The 13,914-nt window shown below is 41.3% G+C and overlaps 1 protein-coding gene across 2 annotated transcripts; it reads right to left on the bottom strand.

Moving 5' to 3' along the window:
- Positions 1-725: 725 nt before the first annotated feature.
- On the bottom strand, positions 726-13,914 carry si:ch211-188c16.1 (uncharacterized protein LOC562677 homolog). 2 transcript variants are annotated; one of them, XM_041842767.2, is made up of 18 exons: positions 13,719-13,914; positions 12,127-13,366; positions 11,802-11,996; positions 10,181-10,670; positions 9,876-9,991; positions 9,677-9,702; positions 9,541-9,581; positions 4,646-4,778; positions 4,265-4,424; positions 3,837-3,957; positions 3,563-3,597; positions 3,176-3,239; positions 2,363-2,397; positions 2,045-2,108; positions 1,819-1,917; positions 1,401-1,431; positions 1,191-1,263; positions 726-1,071 (listed from the first exon to the last, which is right to left on the bottom strand). In XM_041842767.2, exons 1-18 carry the CDS (start codon positions 13,737-13,739, stop codon positions 1,019-1,021), a joined length of 2,997 nt encoding a protein of 998 aa, XP_041698701.2. In that variant the 5' UTR covers positions 13,740-13,914; the 3' UTR covers positions 726-1,018. The 2 variants fall into 2 exon arrangements, 1 of the variants encoding a protein (XP_041698701.2); XR_006657202.1 differs by lacking the exon at positions 726-1,071 and having other exon boundaries at positions 1,196-1,263; positions 1,401-1,718.

Here is a 13,914-nt window from a genome sequence, read left to right as displayed (position 1 = left end):
TGCGAGATATTGCCAAGAAACTGAAGATCTCGTACAACGCTGTGTACTACTCCCTTAACAGAACAGTGCAAACTGGCTCTAACCAGAATAGAAAGAGGAGTGGGAGGCCCCGGTGCACAACTGAGCAAGAGGACAAATACATTAGTGTCTAGTTTGAGAAACAGGCACCTCACAGGTCCTCAACTGGCAGCTTCATTAAATAGTACCCGCAAAACACCAGTCTCAACGTCAACAGTGAAGAGGCGACTCCGGGATGCTGACCTTCTAGGCAGAGTTGCAAAGAAAAAGCCATATCTCAGACTGGCCAATAAAAAGAAAAGATTAAGATGGGCAGTCTGAGATAGACTGACGAGTTTCAGAAGAAAGTTATTTGTTTCTGGTCATTTTGAGCCTGTAATCGAACCCACAATTGCTGATGCTCCAGATACTCAACTAGTCTCAAGAAGGCCAGTTTTATTGCTTCTTTAAATCAGCACAACAGTTTTCAGCTGTGCTAACATAATTGCAAAAGGGTTTCTAATTATCAATTAGCCTTTAAAAAAATGATAAACTTGGATTAGCAAACACAACGTGTCATTGGAACACAGGACTGATGGTTGCTGATAATGGGCCTCTGTACGCCTATGTAGATATTACATTAAAAATCAGCAGTTTCTAGCTACAATAGCTATTTACAACATTAACAATGTCTACACTGTATTTCTGATCAATTTGATGTTATTTTAAAATGGACAAAAAAAGTGTCTAAGTGACCCCAAACTTTTGAACGGTAGATTATTATCAAATGACCATGGTTTATCTAGCTAGTGGTAAATATGAGTTTTATATATCTATAATGACTGTGGTTCATCTGGATCTAGTGGTAGATCTAGAGTCCATATATCTATAATGACAGAGGTTCATCTGGAGCTCATGGTGTATGTTCTCCAGGCCTGAGGCAGAGTGAGATGTGCGGGGTTGGTTTGTTGGTCAGCTGGCTGCCTGGCCTGCATCAGTACCGATCAGGTTACACAGCCAATCATGGGAGAAGAAGCTGTGTGTGCTCTACTTTAATTCTCTCGGACAATGAAGCTAGAGGTCAGAGAAATAATTGTTTAATGCTCTGAGAAGTTAGGACTAGTGTAGTTTTCCTGGCCATAATGATCTGACCACGGAAAACCCCTGGGCCATTAGTGTTAGTCTGTACTGACCTGTCACAGGAAATCTGCATATAGAACTGGAGGGGGAAGTAGTTCCAAATCTGCAAAAACCACTTCCTGGTCTCTGCCATAGAAAACAGGTACATACATTTAAGTCCAGTTAATAACATCATGCATTACGGTCCAAGCTAGACTACTACCTCAAGGGCTATCAAGACCAATGAGGATAATGAATGAAATATACACACTATCTTCACTTACGAGTATGGAGGCTCCACAACACATAGGAAGCCTGTAGATGGACATAAACATAAAACGGACATGAAAGTTACACAACTGTTGTCCTCACTATCTGCAGTAACAGATCAGGATGTAGACAGTACAGTGATGTGCTACATGTCTCAGTTCCGAGTTCCCTATGAAGTTGTTTCCATTAGAGTTGACATGAAGTCCCACAAACATTGGCTGGAGTGAGTTCACTTTTCAACCCCACCACAATCAGTGACAGTGACATGCGTGGTGATAGCAGACCCAGCCATAGAGAAGTCAGTATCCAACTACTTACTTGGAGCTTCAGCACTTCAGAAGACAAAGCGAAAGAAAGTTTTAAAATTAGAATAACGGACTGGAAAGATTGCATTGAGGATTTGTAATGCAATTTGTATATACTGTACTGTACTTTGTAGGGGTCGCCACTCGATCTTCTGTCGTGTCACTGATGCCAGCTTTTTTGTTCTGAAAGAAGATGGCTAACTTCTGAAGAGCCTCATGTCTGGTTCTGAAGAAAAGAGACAGAAACCATTAACTACTAAGTTAGGGCACTTTGTGATACATTTTGTGGTAGAAAAGGCTGTATAAATAACATTTGAATTTGGCATCACAGTAAAGACAAAGTAGAGCCTTACTGTGTGTGGGGGTCCTCTATGCTGCCATCACTAAGGGTGTGGTGGGCACTAGCATGGCTGCAGACTGCCAGTGAGAGGGGACAGGAGAGAGGGAGGATGAAAGAGAAGAAAGAGAGTGAAGGGGTAGTAAAAGAGGGTGGAGAGGGTCATTTTAAGGTGGTCTTCGAAGGTGTGATTGAAATGGTCTGCCATAAGTATATGGGCAGTAGAATGAAGACCTGAGACAGCAGGTACACTATCTCTAATCCAGACATCTAAAACAAAAATCTAATCTATAACTTCAAAGATATGGAAATATACCATACAAATAATACTCACGCATATCAGGCATTGAGACAGTCCGATTGTGAACGCTAAAGAAGACATAAAAACACATTAAATTAAATATATCAGTCCTTCGCTCAGCTTTTCCTAGAAAAACAAACTTAAATTCTTTAATTTATATTTTTATACAGTACATTGCAATCTTCAAAAGTTTTTCATCCATTATCTATACAGAAATTCTGTGGAAATATGGTTGAGCTGAATCAAACGTGAACTGTAAAGCAGCTATTCTCAACTGGTGGGTGACGACCCAAAGTTTTGAAGGGGTCGCTGGAGTTTTTTTTAGTGTGTGAATTTTTTTGGGATTAAAAAAATACTAGTCTGAATTTAAATGACTAAAACCAGATAGAAAGTGATTAAATAATTTAATCTCTGAGAACTATTTCTTCAAATCACAGTATTGTCAATATAAAAGCTATTAGCAGCACTATTTAGTGGATTTGGTTGATTTTGTAGTCTTAAACAAGTGAGCTTACTAACATTCGTTATCAAGAATACGGCCAAAATGGAATTATTGACAATGAAAAAGGTGGAAATGTTGATCCCTGGCCATTTAATTGCTACATTGACTATAAATATGGCATTCAATTGTTTTCCAGATTGCATTTTGACTAAATAAAAAAATGTAAAAAAATAAAAATCGCATACCGAAAATTGGATCGCGACAAAGACAACTTGGTTAAATTTGGGTCCCGAGGCAAAACCAATTAAGAACCACTGCTGTTAAGCACTTGACAACTAAAAAAGGGCTTTACAAATAAAAATGGGACCGCTTGACTGCTTCCCAGACAGTGTAGAAGGTCTCACCGGTTCTCCATGTAGGGGGACAGGGTCTCCTCGTCTAATGTCCACTCCTCATCGTCATCTGTGACTGAGAGAGAGAGAGCATGATAAGCTGCAAAACCACCATAGCCAATGGGAAGGTCTTTGGCACAACACACTGCAGGCCTGCTGCCTAAAACGCATGGAATTCCTTTACTATCATAAAACAACATTGACGATCATAAAGCCAACTGATAAAATAACTCTGGATTATATCTATCAGTTGTGCTTCTGCATAACTCCAATCCTCTGTAAGTGTAGGCTGATTTTTCAATGTGCCTCAGTCAGACGGAGTACTTTATCAATGTGTTCGTTGATTAGCAATCATGCAGTTTTTACACAGAACTGTCTGTAAGCATGTTGAGGACTTACAGCTGCTGTGTAGCATGGGATGATGATTAGATGATCTGTAAAATATAATGTAGAGAGATTAGGAAGGGCACGGAACCAAAGGGAGTGAGTAAATAAAATAATTTTTGGTAAAATAAAATATAAAAATACCCTGATTATGGCAACATGCTTAAATTCTTTCATTTTGCATTCCATTTTTTTCTTCTAAGAAAGGTGAATATTTCTCTGTACAACAAAATGGGTTTGGAATTGACGTAGAGTGCTGAACAATAGACTGTTGCATTCTGTTGTGTACCTGCTCCCAACGCTGATGGTATCTCCCTCGGTGCCTCCTCGGCCAGCAGCCTGAGCCTTCTTCCCTAGCTCCAGCATCTCTTTGATATTCAGCTCCACATTCATCACAGAGATATAGCCATCTGGAAAAGTGAACAATCACACAGGGAAAAACACAGCCACAACAGCAACAGATAGGCTTCAGTTATTCACTGCTCTAAGAATAATTTGGGCCACAGTTTAGCAAGAGTTTTTCCTGACCTGGGCCGTATTCAAAAAGTGTCTACTCTGATGATCTTAAGGGCAAAACTGATCCTAATGTTATATTAGCACTCCTTTTTAATTTATATAATATATTTTTTTATCAGCACTCCTACCTCGGAGACTCTTTCTGAATCCAGATCCCTAACCAACAATTTTGCAACAATAATACAACATTGACCGTCTCACATTTGTGGTTGCCGTCGCGGGCCAGCCATTTTCCTTTGGGGCAGTTGGTGGTTCGGATGATGCCAACCGTGTCACCACTCTTCACTGGCAGGTCGTTCTTACGCACCTTACTGGCCACTGTCACCCTGGCATGGTACATCGCTTCCTCCTGGCCCGTCACCTGAACACAGACATTACACAGTAACCACAGCCATAGTTTGGCAAACTTTGTTTGACGTGGAGTGTTTTGGAATGTTGACCTATGGGCAAATAAAGCTGGACCCCCAAAATACCAAAACAAGACTGACCTATGAGCCTGATACACATGACACAGCAACTTTTAAACTGCTAGCTAGTAAGATAATCTCTCATTAAGGCTACATGTCACAAGCTCCGACTGACTTTGAATTTTTTCTTCATTTCATTCTCCTTCTTCTCTTTCTCCTTTTGCTCTTTCTTCTCCTTCTCGAGGCGGTGCTTCTCTCTCTTCTTCTGGTCCTTGTCCTCATGGTTCTCAGGGCTCGGTTTTTCCTTACTGAGAACAAGATATCATTATTATAACTATCATAATTATTATACAGTTGAAGTCGGAAGTTTACATACACTTACACTCATTAAAACTCGTTTTTCAACCAATCCACACATTTCTTGTTAAACTATAGTTTTGGCAAGTCGTTTAGGACATCTACTTTGTGCATGACAAGTAATTTTTCCAACAATTGTTTACAGACAGATTATTTCACTGTATCACAATTCCAGTGGGTCAGAAGTTTACATACAATCAGTTGACTGTGCCTTTAAACAGCTTGGAAAATTCCAGAAAATGATGTCATGGTCAAGCTTCTGATAAATGATGTCAATTAGCCTTAGTCAATTGGAGGTGTACCTGTGGATGTATTTCAAGGCCTACTTTCAAATTCAGTGCCTCTTTGCTTGACATCATGGGAAAATCAAAAGAAATCAGCCAAGACCTCAGAAAAAAATGGTAGACCTCCACAAGTCTGGTTCATCCTTGGGAGCAATTTCCAAACGCCTGAAGGTACCACGTTCATCTGTACAAACAATAGTACGCAACTATAAATACCATGGGACCACGCAGCCGTCATTCCGCTCAGGAAGGAGATGCGTTCCTAGAGATGAACGTACTTTGGTGCAAAAAGTGCAAATCAATCCCAGAACAACAGCAAAGGACCTTGTGAAGATGCTGGAGCAAACAGGTACAAAAGTATCTATATCCACAGTAAAACGAGTCCTATATCGACATAACCTGAAAGGCAGCTCAGCAAGGAAGAAGCCACTGCTCCAAAACTGCCATAAAAAAAACAGACTACGGTTTGCAACTGCACATGGGGACAAAGATAGTACTTTTTGGAGAGATGTCCTCTGGTCTGATTAAACAAAAATTGAACTGTTTGGCCATAATGACCATCGTTATGTTTGGAGGAAAAGGGTGGAGCTTTGCAAGCCGAAGAACACCATCCCAACCCTGAAGCACGGGGGTGGCAGCATCATGCTGTGGGGGTGCTTTGCTGCAGGAGGGACTGGTGCACTTCACAAAATAGATGGCATCATGAGGAAGGAAAATTATGTGGATACAGTGGGGGAAAAAATTATTTAGTCAGCCACCAATTGTGCAAGTTCTCCCACTTAAAAAGATGAGGCCTGTAATTTTCATCATAGATACACGTCAACTATGACAGACAAAATGAGAATTTTTTTTTCCAGAAAATCACATTGTAGGATTTTTTATGAATTTATTTGCAAATTATGGTGGAAAAGAAGTATTTGGTCAATAACAAAAGTTTATCAATACTTTGTTATATACCCTTTGTTGGCAATGACACAGGTCAAACGTTTTCTGTAAGTCTTCACAAGGTTTTCACACACTGTTGCTGGTATTTTGGCCCATTCCTCCATGCAGATCTCCTCTAGAGCAGTGATGTTTTGGGGCTGTCGCTGGGCAACAGACTTTCAACTCCCTCCAAAGATTTTCTATGGGGTTGAGATCTGGAGACTGGCTAGGCCACTCCAGGACCTTGAAATGCTTCTTACGAAGCCACTCCTTTGTTCCCGGGCGGTGTGTTTGGGATCATTGTCATGCTGAAAGACCCAGCCACGTTTCATCTTCAATGCCCTTGCTGATGGAAGGAGGTTTTCACTCAAAATCTCACGATACATGGCCCCATTCATTCTTTCCTTTACACAGATCAGTCGTCCTGGTCCCTTTGCAGAAAAACAGCCCCAAAGCATGATGTTTCCTCCCCCATGCTTCACAGTAGGTATGGTGTTCTTTGGATGCAACTCAGCATTCTTTGTCCTCCAAACACGACGAGTTGAGTTTTTACCAAAAAGTTATATTTTGGTTTCATCTGACATTCTCCCAATCCTCTTCTGGATCATCCAAATGCACTCTAGCAAACTTCAGACGGGCCTGGACATGTACTGGCTTAAGCAGGGGGACACGTCTGGCACTGCAGGATTTGAGTCCCTGGCGGCGTAGTGTGTTACTGATGGTAGGCTATGTTACTTTGGTCCCAGCTCTCTGCAGGTCATTCACTAGGTCCCCCCGTGTGGTTCTGGGATTTTGCTCACCGTTCTTGTGATCATTTTGACCCCCACGGGGTGAGATCTTGCATGGAGCCCCAGATCGAGGGAGATTATCAGTGGTCTTGTATGTCTTCCATTTCCTAATAATTGCTCCCACAGTTGATTTCTTCAAACCAAGCTGCTTACCTATTGCAGATTCAGTCTTCCCAGCCTGGTGCAGGTCTACAATTTTGTTTCTGGTGTCCTTTGACAGCTCTTTGGTCTTGGCCATAGTGGAGTTTGGAGTGTGACTGTTTGAGGTTGTGGAAAGGTGTCTTTTATACTGATAACAAGTTCAAAAGGTGCCATTAATACAGGTAACGAGTGGAGGACAGATGAGCCTCTTAAAGAAGAAGTTACAGGTCTGTGAGAGCCAGACATCTTGCTTGTTTGTAGGTGACCAAATACTTATTTTCCACCATAATTTGCAAATAAATTCATTAAAAATCCTACAATGTGATTTTCTGGATTATTTTTTCTCATTTTGTCTGTCATAGTTGACGTGTACCTATGATGAAAATTACAGGCCTCTCTCATCTTTTTAAGTGGGAGAACTTGCACAATTGGTGGCTGACTAAATACTTTTTTCCCCCACTGTATATTGAAGCAACATCTCAAGACATCAGTCAGGAAGTTAAAGCTTGGTCGCAAATGGGTCTTCCAAATGGACAATGACCCCAAGCATACTTCCAAAGTTGTGGCAAAATGGCTTAAGGACAACAAAGTCAAGGTATTAGAGTGGCCATCACAAAGCCCTGACCTCAATCCTATAGAAAATGTGGGCAGAACTGAAAAAGCGTGTGTGAGCAAGGAGACCTACAAACCTGACTCAGTTACACCAGCTCTGTCAGGAGGAATGGGCCAAAATTCACCCAACTTATTGTGGGAAGCTTGTGGAAGGCTACCCGAAACGTTTGACCCAAGTTAAACAATTGAAAGGCAATGCTACCAAATACTAATTGAGTGTATGTAAACTTCTGACCCACTGGGAATGTGATGAAAGAAATACAAGCTGAAATAAATCACTCTACTATTATTCTGACATTTCACATTCTTAAAATAAAGTGGTGATCCTAAATGACCTAAGACAGGGAATCTTTACTAGGATTAAATGTCAGGAATTGTGAAAACCTGAGTTGAAATGTATTTGGCTAAGGTGTATGTAAACTTCCGACTTCAACTGTATAAACATGAATCTAACTGACAACATGCTATGAAGTGGAACCAAATATTAGAGGTATTGATGAATTTGATGATTCCCTTTCATTGAAGCAACAGTGAGAGATGAGATGACAAACATACCTGTGAACATGATGATGTACACTCCCCTCCATATGTATTTGGACAGTGAAGCCAACATTTTTAATGTGGCTCTATACTTTTTTTTTTAGATAAAATGTTGAGGCGACAGTACAGAATGTCACCTTTTATTTGAGGGTGTTTTCATACATATCTGTTTTACCGTTTAGAAATTAAACCACTTTATGTACCCCCCCCCCCATTTGAAGGTGTCATAAGTATTTGTACAAATTCACTTATAATGGTATTAAAGTAGTCAAAGGTTTAGTATTTGGTCCAATATTCCTTCCACGCAATGACTACATCAAGCTTGTGACTCTACAAACTCGCTGATGCATTTTCAGTTTGTTTTGGGTTATGTTTTGCCCAATAGTAACTGAATGGTGATGATTGGAATAATTTTCTTTACAATTGAGTAGATAAGATGTTTCTGAACACTTCTAAATTAAGAAAAATCATCAATGAATCATTAATAATGTCTGATGCGTGAGAAGGTTACAGAGGCTACAACAAATCATGCTAACCATTACCAATAATAGGGGCGGTTAGTATTTTCTGGGGATTATGATCTTTGTGCCTCCATAACTTTCTCACTCAAAATTATTCACAACTCATTCATGATTATCCATAATCATGGTAGCATCCATATGAATGTAGAAGTATTCCGAAACATTTTCTATTCTTACTTATACTAAAAGTGACTACAACATGGCACTATAAATTATTCACCATTCAGTTCCTATTGGGTAAATCATAATCCAAAACACAACCAAAACAAACTGCAAATGCATCCAAGAAGTTTGTAGTCACAAGCTTGACATTGTGTGCTAGGAATGTGGGACCAAACTATACATTTTGACTACTTTTATACACTATAATTGAATTTCTCCAAATACTGATGACTTCTCCAAATGGGGGGGACTAGATACATAAAACGCTTTCATTTCTTAACAGTAAAACATATGTATGAAAATACCCTCAAACATTCTCAGCTTTAATCTAAAATGCTGGAGTATAGAGCCCAAAAAATAATAATATGTTGCTTCACTGTCCAAATACATATGGAGGGGATTGTATATCAGGGCTTGGCAACAGGCCCTCTAGTGATTTGGCCAAATCAACTCACTAGTGATTTGGTCCCCCAAAGTTAAGTAAACAAAAAAAAAGGAGAATATAAAAATCACCAGGAATTCAGCTAAAATTATTGTTAAGGAAATTTGTTCCCAAGTATACCCACAAATAAAAAGAGATGCGTCATTGTGTATCATTGTAACCAAGATATGAAATGATAATGTTATTTTCAAATACAATCTCTTTTTGGCCTTACTTGTGGTTAATTTGCCTGTGCAACAACTACAATGGCACCATAGACCATGTGTGAATAATTGGGCCATCTTTTAGAGCCGACATACCATGAATTCCGGGGCCATATGTGCATTCGAGTCTCCTCCTTCTTCAGATACAAACAGAGAATAATCATTTTTATACACAACAGCGCCAACCATTCAGTTACCAAAATAAACTCTGCAGTAAAATTGTGTCACTTACCGCTGGATGGGGGTCCCCATATGGATCTAGTAGAGAATTTTAAAAACATAACGTTTGGGACAAATCATAAACACACCCTCTTTGAATTAGAGTAGGCTTTGACAAAGCTAAATAGCTCATCCAAAAATGGCTGAACGTTATAGATACTGCTATAATAATATGGGCTCTCAATGAAATAAGTGAAACATTAGTGTCTTACTCTTTGGTGGGCCTTTGCGTTTGCGTGAGTTTTGACTGACAGTGAACTTGTTGGTGTTTTCAACAACTTCATACACATTGTCACAGGTTTCATAATAGTTCTCCTGTTGACAGACACTAGAAGAGAGGAAATTTCAAAGGTTAGATGTAAAGAGGAATAACAGACTTCCCAGAGCTAAACTTTTCGCAAATAGGTTCACTATACCAAATACTCAGTAGTTTCTGTCCCCACACAATCCCTGGTGAGGCAATTCAGCAGACTACAGTATTTAGCAAAAATAAGATTATAGTTTTCAAGCAGTTTACCTTGACTTCGGTCGAATTTCCTCATTCAGGACTGAAGCAGAGTCATGGTCAGTGTCCTCTGTGAATGAGGGTTCAACAGGCACCATTTCAGCAGATAGCTCAGCAACAGCTTGAGGTTTTAGAACTGAAGCTGGAAACTCCCGTATTTGATCCAAGAACTCTGAAAGAACTAGATCATGAAGACTGCTGAGGGTCAGGGCTCGATGGTCAAAGCTGGGAATTTCTGGAGGCTCACACGATGGTAACTCACATTCAGGGGATAGAAAATCTGGAACCCCTAAGTCTAGATCTACTGGAGGTTCAGGGGTTCCAAATTCTGTAGCCTCTAGTTCTAGAGCTGCGATGTCAAATGCATTGCCTTCTGCAGTTTCCAGTTCTGAATTCAACTCAAAGTCTGGAAACTCTGGAGCAACCAGTTCAGGATTGGCAATGGATGGAGGCTCAGAGTGTGGATCCTCACATGGCTCAGGTTCAACCGCTGGAGTCAACTCTGCAAGCAAAACAACAAAACATACATTTGACTTGAGCTCAATGAACAGCATAGATTTGCAAAAATCTCTGAAGCTGGAGACACTTATCTCCCTCACTAACTTTAAGCATCAGTTGTCAGAGCACCTTACCGATCACTGCACCTGTACACAGCCCATCTGAAATTAGCCCGCCCAACTACCTCATCCCTATATTGTTATTTATTTTGCTCATTTGTACCCCAGTATCTCTATTTGCACATCATCTCTTGCACATCTATCATTCCAGTGTTAATACTAATTGTAATTATTTTGCACTATAGCCTATTTATTGCCTTACCTCCATAACTTGCTACATTTGCACACACTGTATATATATTTATTTCTGTTGTATTTTTGACTTTGTTTTGTTTTACCCCATATGTAACTCTGTGTTGTTGTTTTTATCGCACTGCTTTGCTTTATCTTGGCCAGGTCGCAGTTGTAAATGAGAACTTGTTCTCAACTGGTTTACCTGGTTAAATAAAGGTGAAATAAAAAATAAAATAAAAATCCAGGCTCTGTCGTAGCCGGCCGTGACCGGGAGACCCATGGGGCGGCGCACAATTGGCCCAGCGTCGTCCAGGGTAGGGGTGGGAATGGCCGGATGTAGCTCAGTTGGTAGAGCAAGGCGTTTGCAACGCCAGGGTTGTGGGTTCGATTCCCATGGGGGGCCAGTATGAAAAAAATAATGTATGCACTCACTAACTAAGTCGCTCTGGATAAGAGCGTCTGCTAAATGACTAAAATGTAAATCAAATTATCTTCTAAGTAAATTGCATTACATCAATATACATTCTTTAAGTTGACACCTCACTTTATTTGCCATGGACATTATGCAAAGTTTGGTAACAGAATGACCGTTTTTACTGTACTTGTACTGTGCCGTCATACGGTTACCATCTTTGCATCTGTACGGTTCTTCAAGTAAATGTGTTTTTGTAAAATGTTGTTTGGAAATTGTTAAGAAGTCCTTGTGCATAGAGTTGTATGCTTTGTTTAACTTTGCAATCATTGTTTTTTGTTTAGACATATTTTAAAGTGAAAAATCTGAGTCTGTGTCACTTACTGTAGAATTTACCACAACTAAATGGTCGAAACAGAACTGAAAGTACCTCTGTGATGTTCTGTGGTTGGGTGGTAACATCTGAGATCTACCCATGGAGGTCTTGGAGGTTTCATCGGCAAGGGTCCCAGAGACCCCCGGTCAGGTAGAGGTTTCCTGAGTGGACGAGGAAGTCCATCAGGTCTTACAAGCAGAAGACCTGCCCTATCCCGGCCAAACGGTTTCTCTGAAGCAGTCTCTAGTCCTAAGAAAAAGAAGAGAGCAATTGTATCTCAACTATGCAATCATACCTCATTAACTCTAACAATATTGTAGCAGAACAGAACATGAGAATGACCACATCGCGAAATTGTTATGAATCTAAGATGGCTTACTGCAGGAAGAGCCATTCATCTTGAAGAATGGCTGAGCTGAAACACAAGCGAGGTGCGGGAGACAGACGGGCAAAGGAGCTGGAAGGTCATGTTCTGGGGCATGACTCTCATAATCTGTAGAGGGCAGATGAACTCCCTTGTCCGTAGTAGAGCTATGGTCTGGGTGATGATGAACTCCCTTGTCCGTAGTAGAGCTATGGTCTGGGTGATGATGGACTCCCTTGTCCGTAGTAGAGCTATGGTCTGGGTGATGATGAACTCCCTTGTCCGTAGTAGAGCTATGGTCTGGGTGATGATGAACTCCCTTGTCCGTAGTAGAGCTATGGTCTGGGTGATGATGAACTCCCTTGTCCGTAGTAGAGCTATGGTCTGGGTGATGATGGACTCCATTGGAACGCAGGCTCTTGGGTCTGGCATACACCAACAGGTGCTTAGGTGAGAACCGCTTCTTGCCTTTCTCCAACGTGCTGAAGAACTGGGTCGCACTAACCATAGAGGACGATTCTTCACCTGGGCCTTCTGACGGAGTGGTGATGGTGATGTCTGGCCTGGAGGTTGGGCACTCCGTGCTGGAATGTTCCACCTGGAGAGACAGCCCATCTTCAGCCTTATGCCTGTCCATCACAAGCCCTTCTACTGGAGCTCCTGAATGTCTGTTGGTGGTCACACCAGCATACGCAGGCTCTTCTGCAGGTTCACCACCAACCTTGGAGACTTTGGTTGACTTGAAGGGGTGGTGGAGCAGCAAACCCTTTTTTTTGCATTTTGTTAGAGGTGGGACCTCTTTATGAGCTTCTGCTCTTTGTTCCTTCAAAGGCAGGCCAGGCAGTACGAGAGGCATGTGGCGGTCTTTCAATGACTGCTTGGCTGTCGCTGTGCAGTCCGCTCCACCATTGTGGTGACCATTCTGGTGACTGTTCTGGTGTGGTGGTGGTGTTGGTGGTTTTGGTGGAATGGCCTGCAGTACAAGTGCAGGGAAGGAGACGGGCCGTTTGCCCCCGGACACCCTGGTCCCATCCCTGAAGATGACCCTGGGGACGACAGGCTTGTTCTCCACAGCCGAGTGGATGGAGCTCATCAAGGTGCTGCATCGCCCCCCAGGGACGGTGGGTGGGAGCCGTCTGGGCTTCTCAGCAATAGCAGGTCGGTGTTGCTCGCTGGCTTGAGCCTGAGCTAGAGCCAGGACTCTGGCTTCCTCCTGAAACTTGGCCCGCAGAGCTTTGACATTGATTGGTCCCTCCTAGGATCAATGAGATCACTATAGTGATTAGTGAACAATGCTTAAACGGGCTACAATTGTTTGAAAGTAATAATTGTTTCAACCTCAGCATATAACATTGTGTGCATTCAACTAATTATATGGATAACACAAGGATAATTATTATAAGGCACCTGTTGTTCATGGATGGTATAGCAGATAACATTACAACTCAGTTGCTTCATAGTCTACTAAAATACTGTGCAGACAGAAAACCAACTGCAATCAGTTTCTGATAAATCGCGAGTTGACTTTGCAGAGAAAAAAGATAACATCCAACAGATATGCAAACAGATCAATAGGGGCAGCAATAGATCATCTCGAATTTCATTACCTGTTCCATTGTTTCTTTCATCAACTGACAATCAAATGTCGTTATTTTATGCAACTGGACACGTTTCAGTTCACTGTCTCATTATGTCGACGCAGCCGCCAAAATAGAACGCATTCTTTGATAAACTGATTTCTAAACTTTCTCTGAAGTTGCAAACAAATAGAGAGATACCGCGATAAACCTGCGCGGATGTGCC

Source organism: Coregonus clupeaformis, chromosome 21 (genome assembly GCF_020615455.1).
Source record: "Coregonus clupeaformis isolate EN_2021a chromosome 21, ASM2061545v1, whole genome shotgun sequence".
NCBI lineage: Eukaryota > Metazoa > Chordata > Actinopteri > Salmoniformes > Salmonidae > Coregonus > Coregonus clupeaformis.
This window is presented reverse-complemented; position numbering and strand designations above follow the sequence as displayed.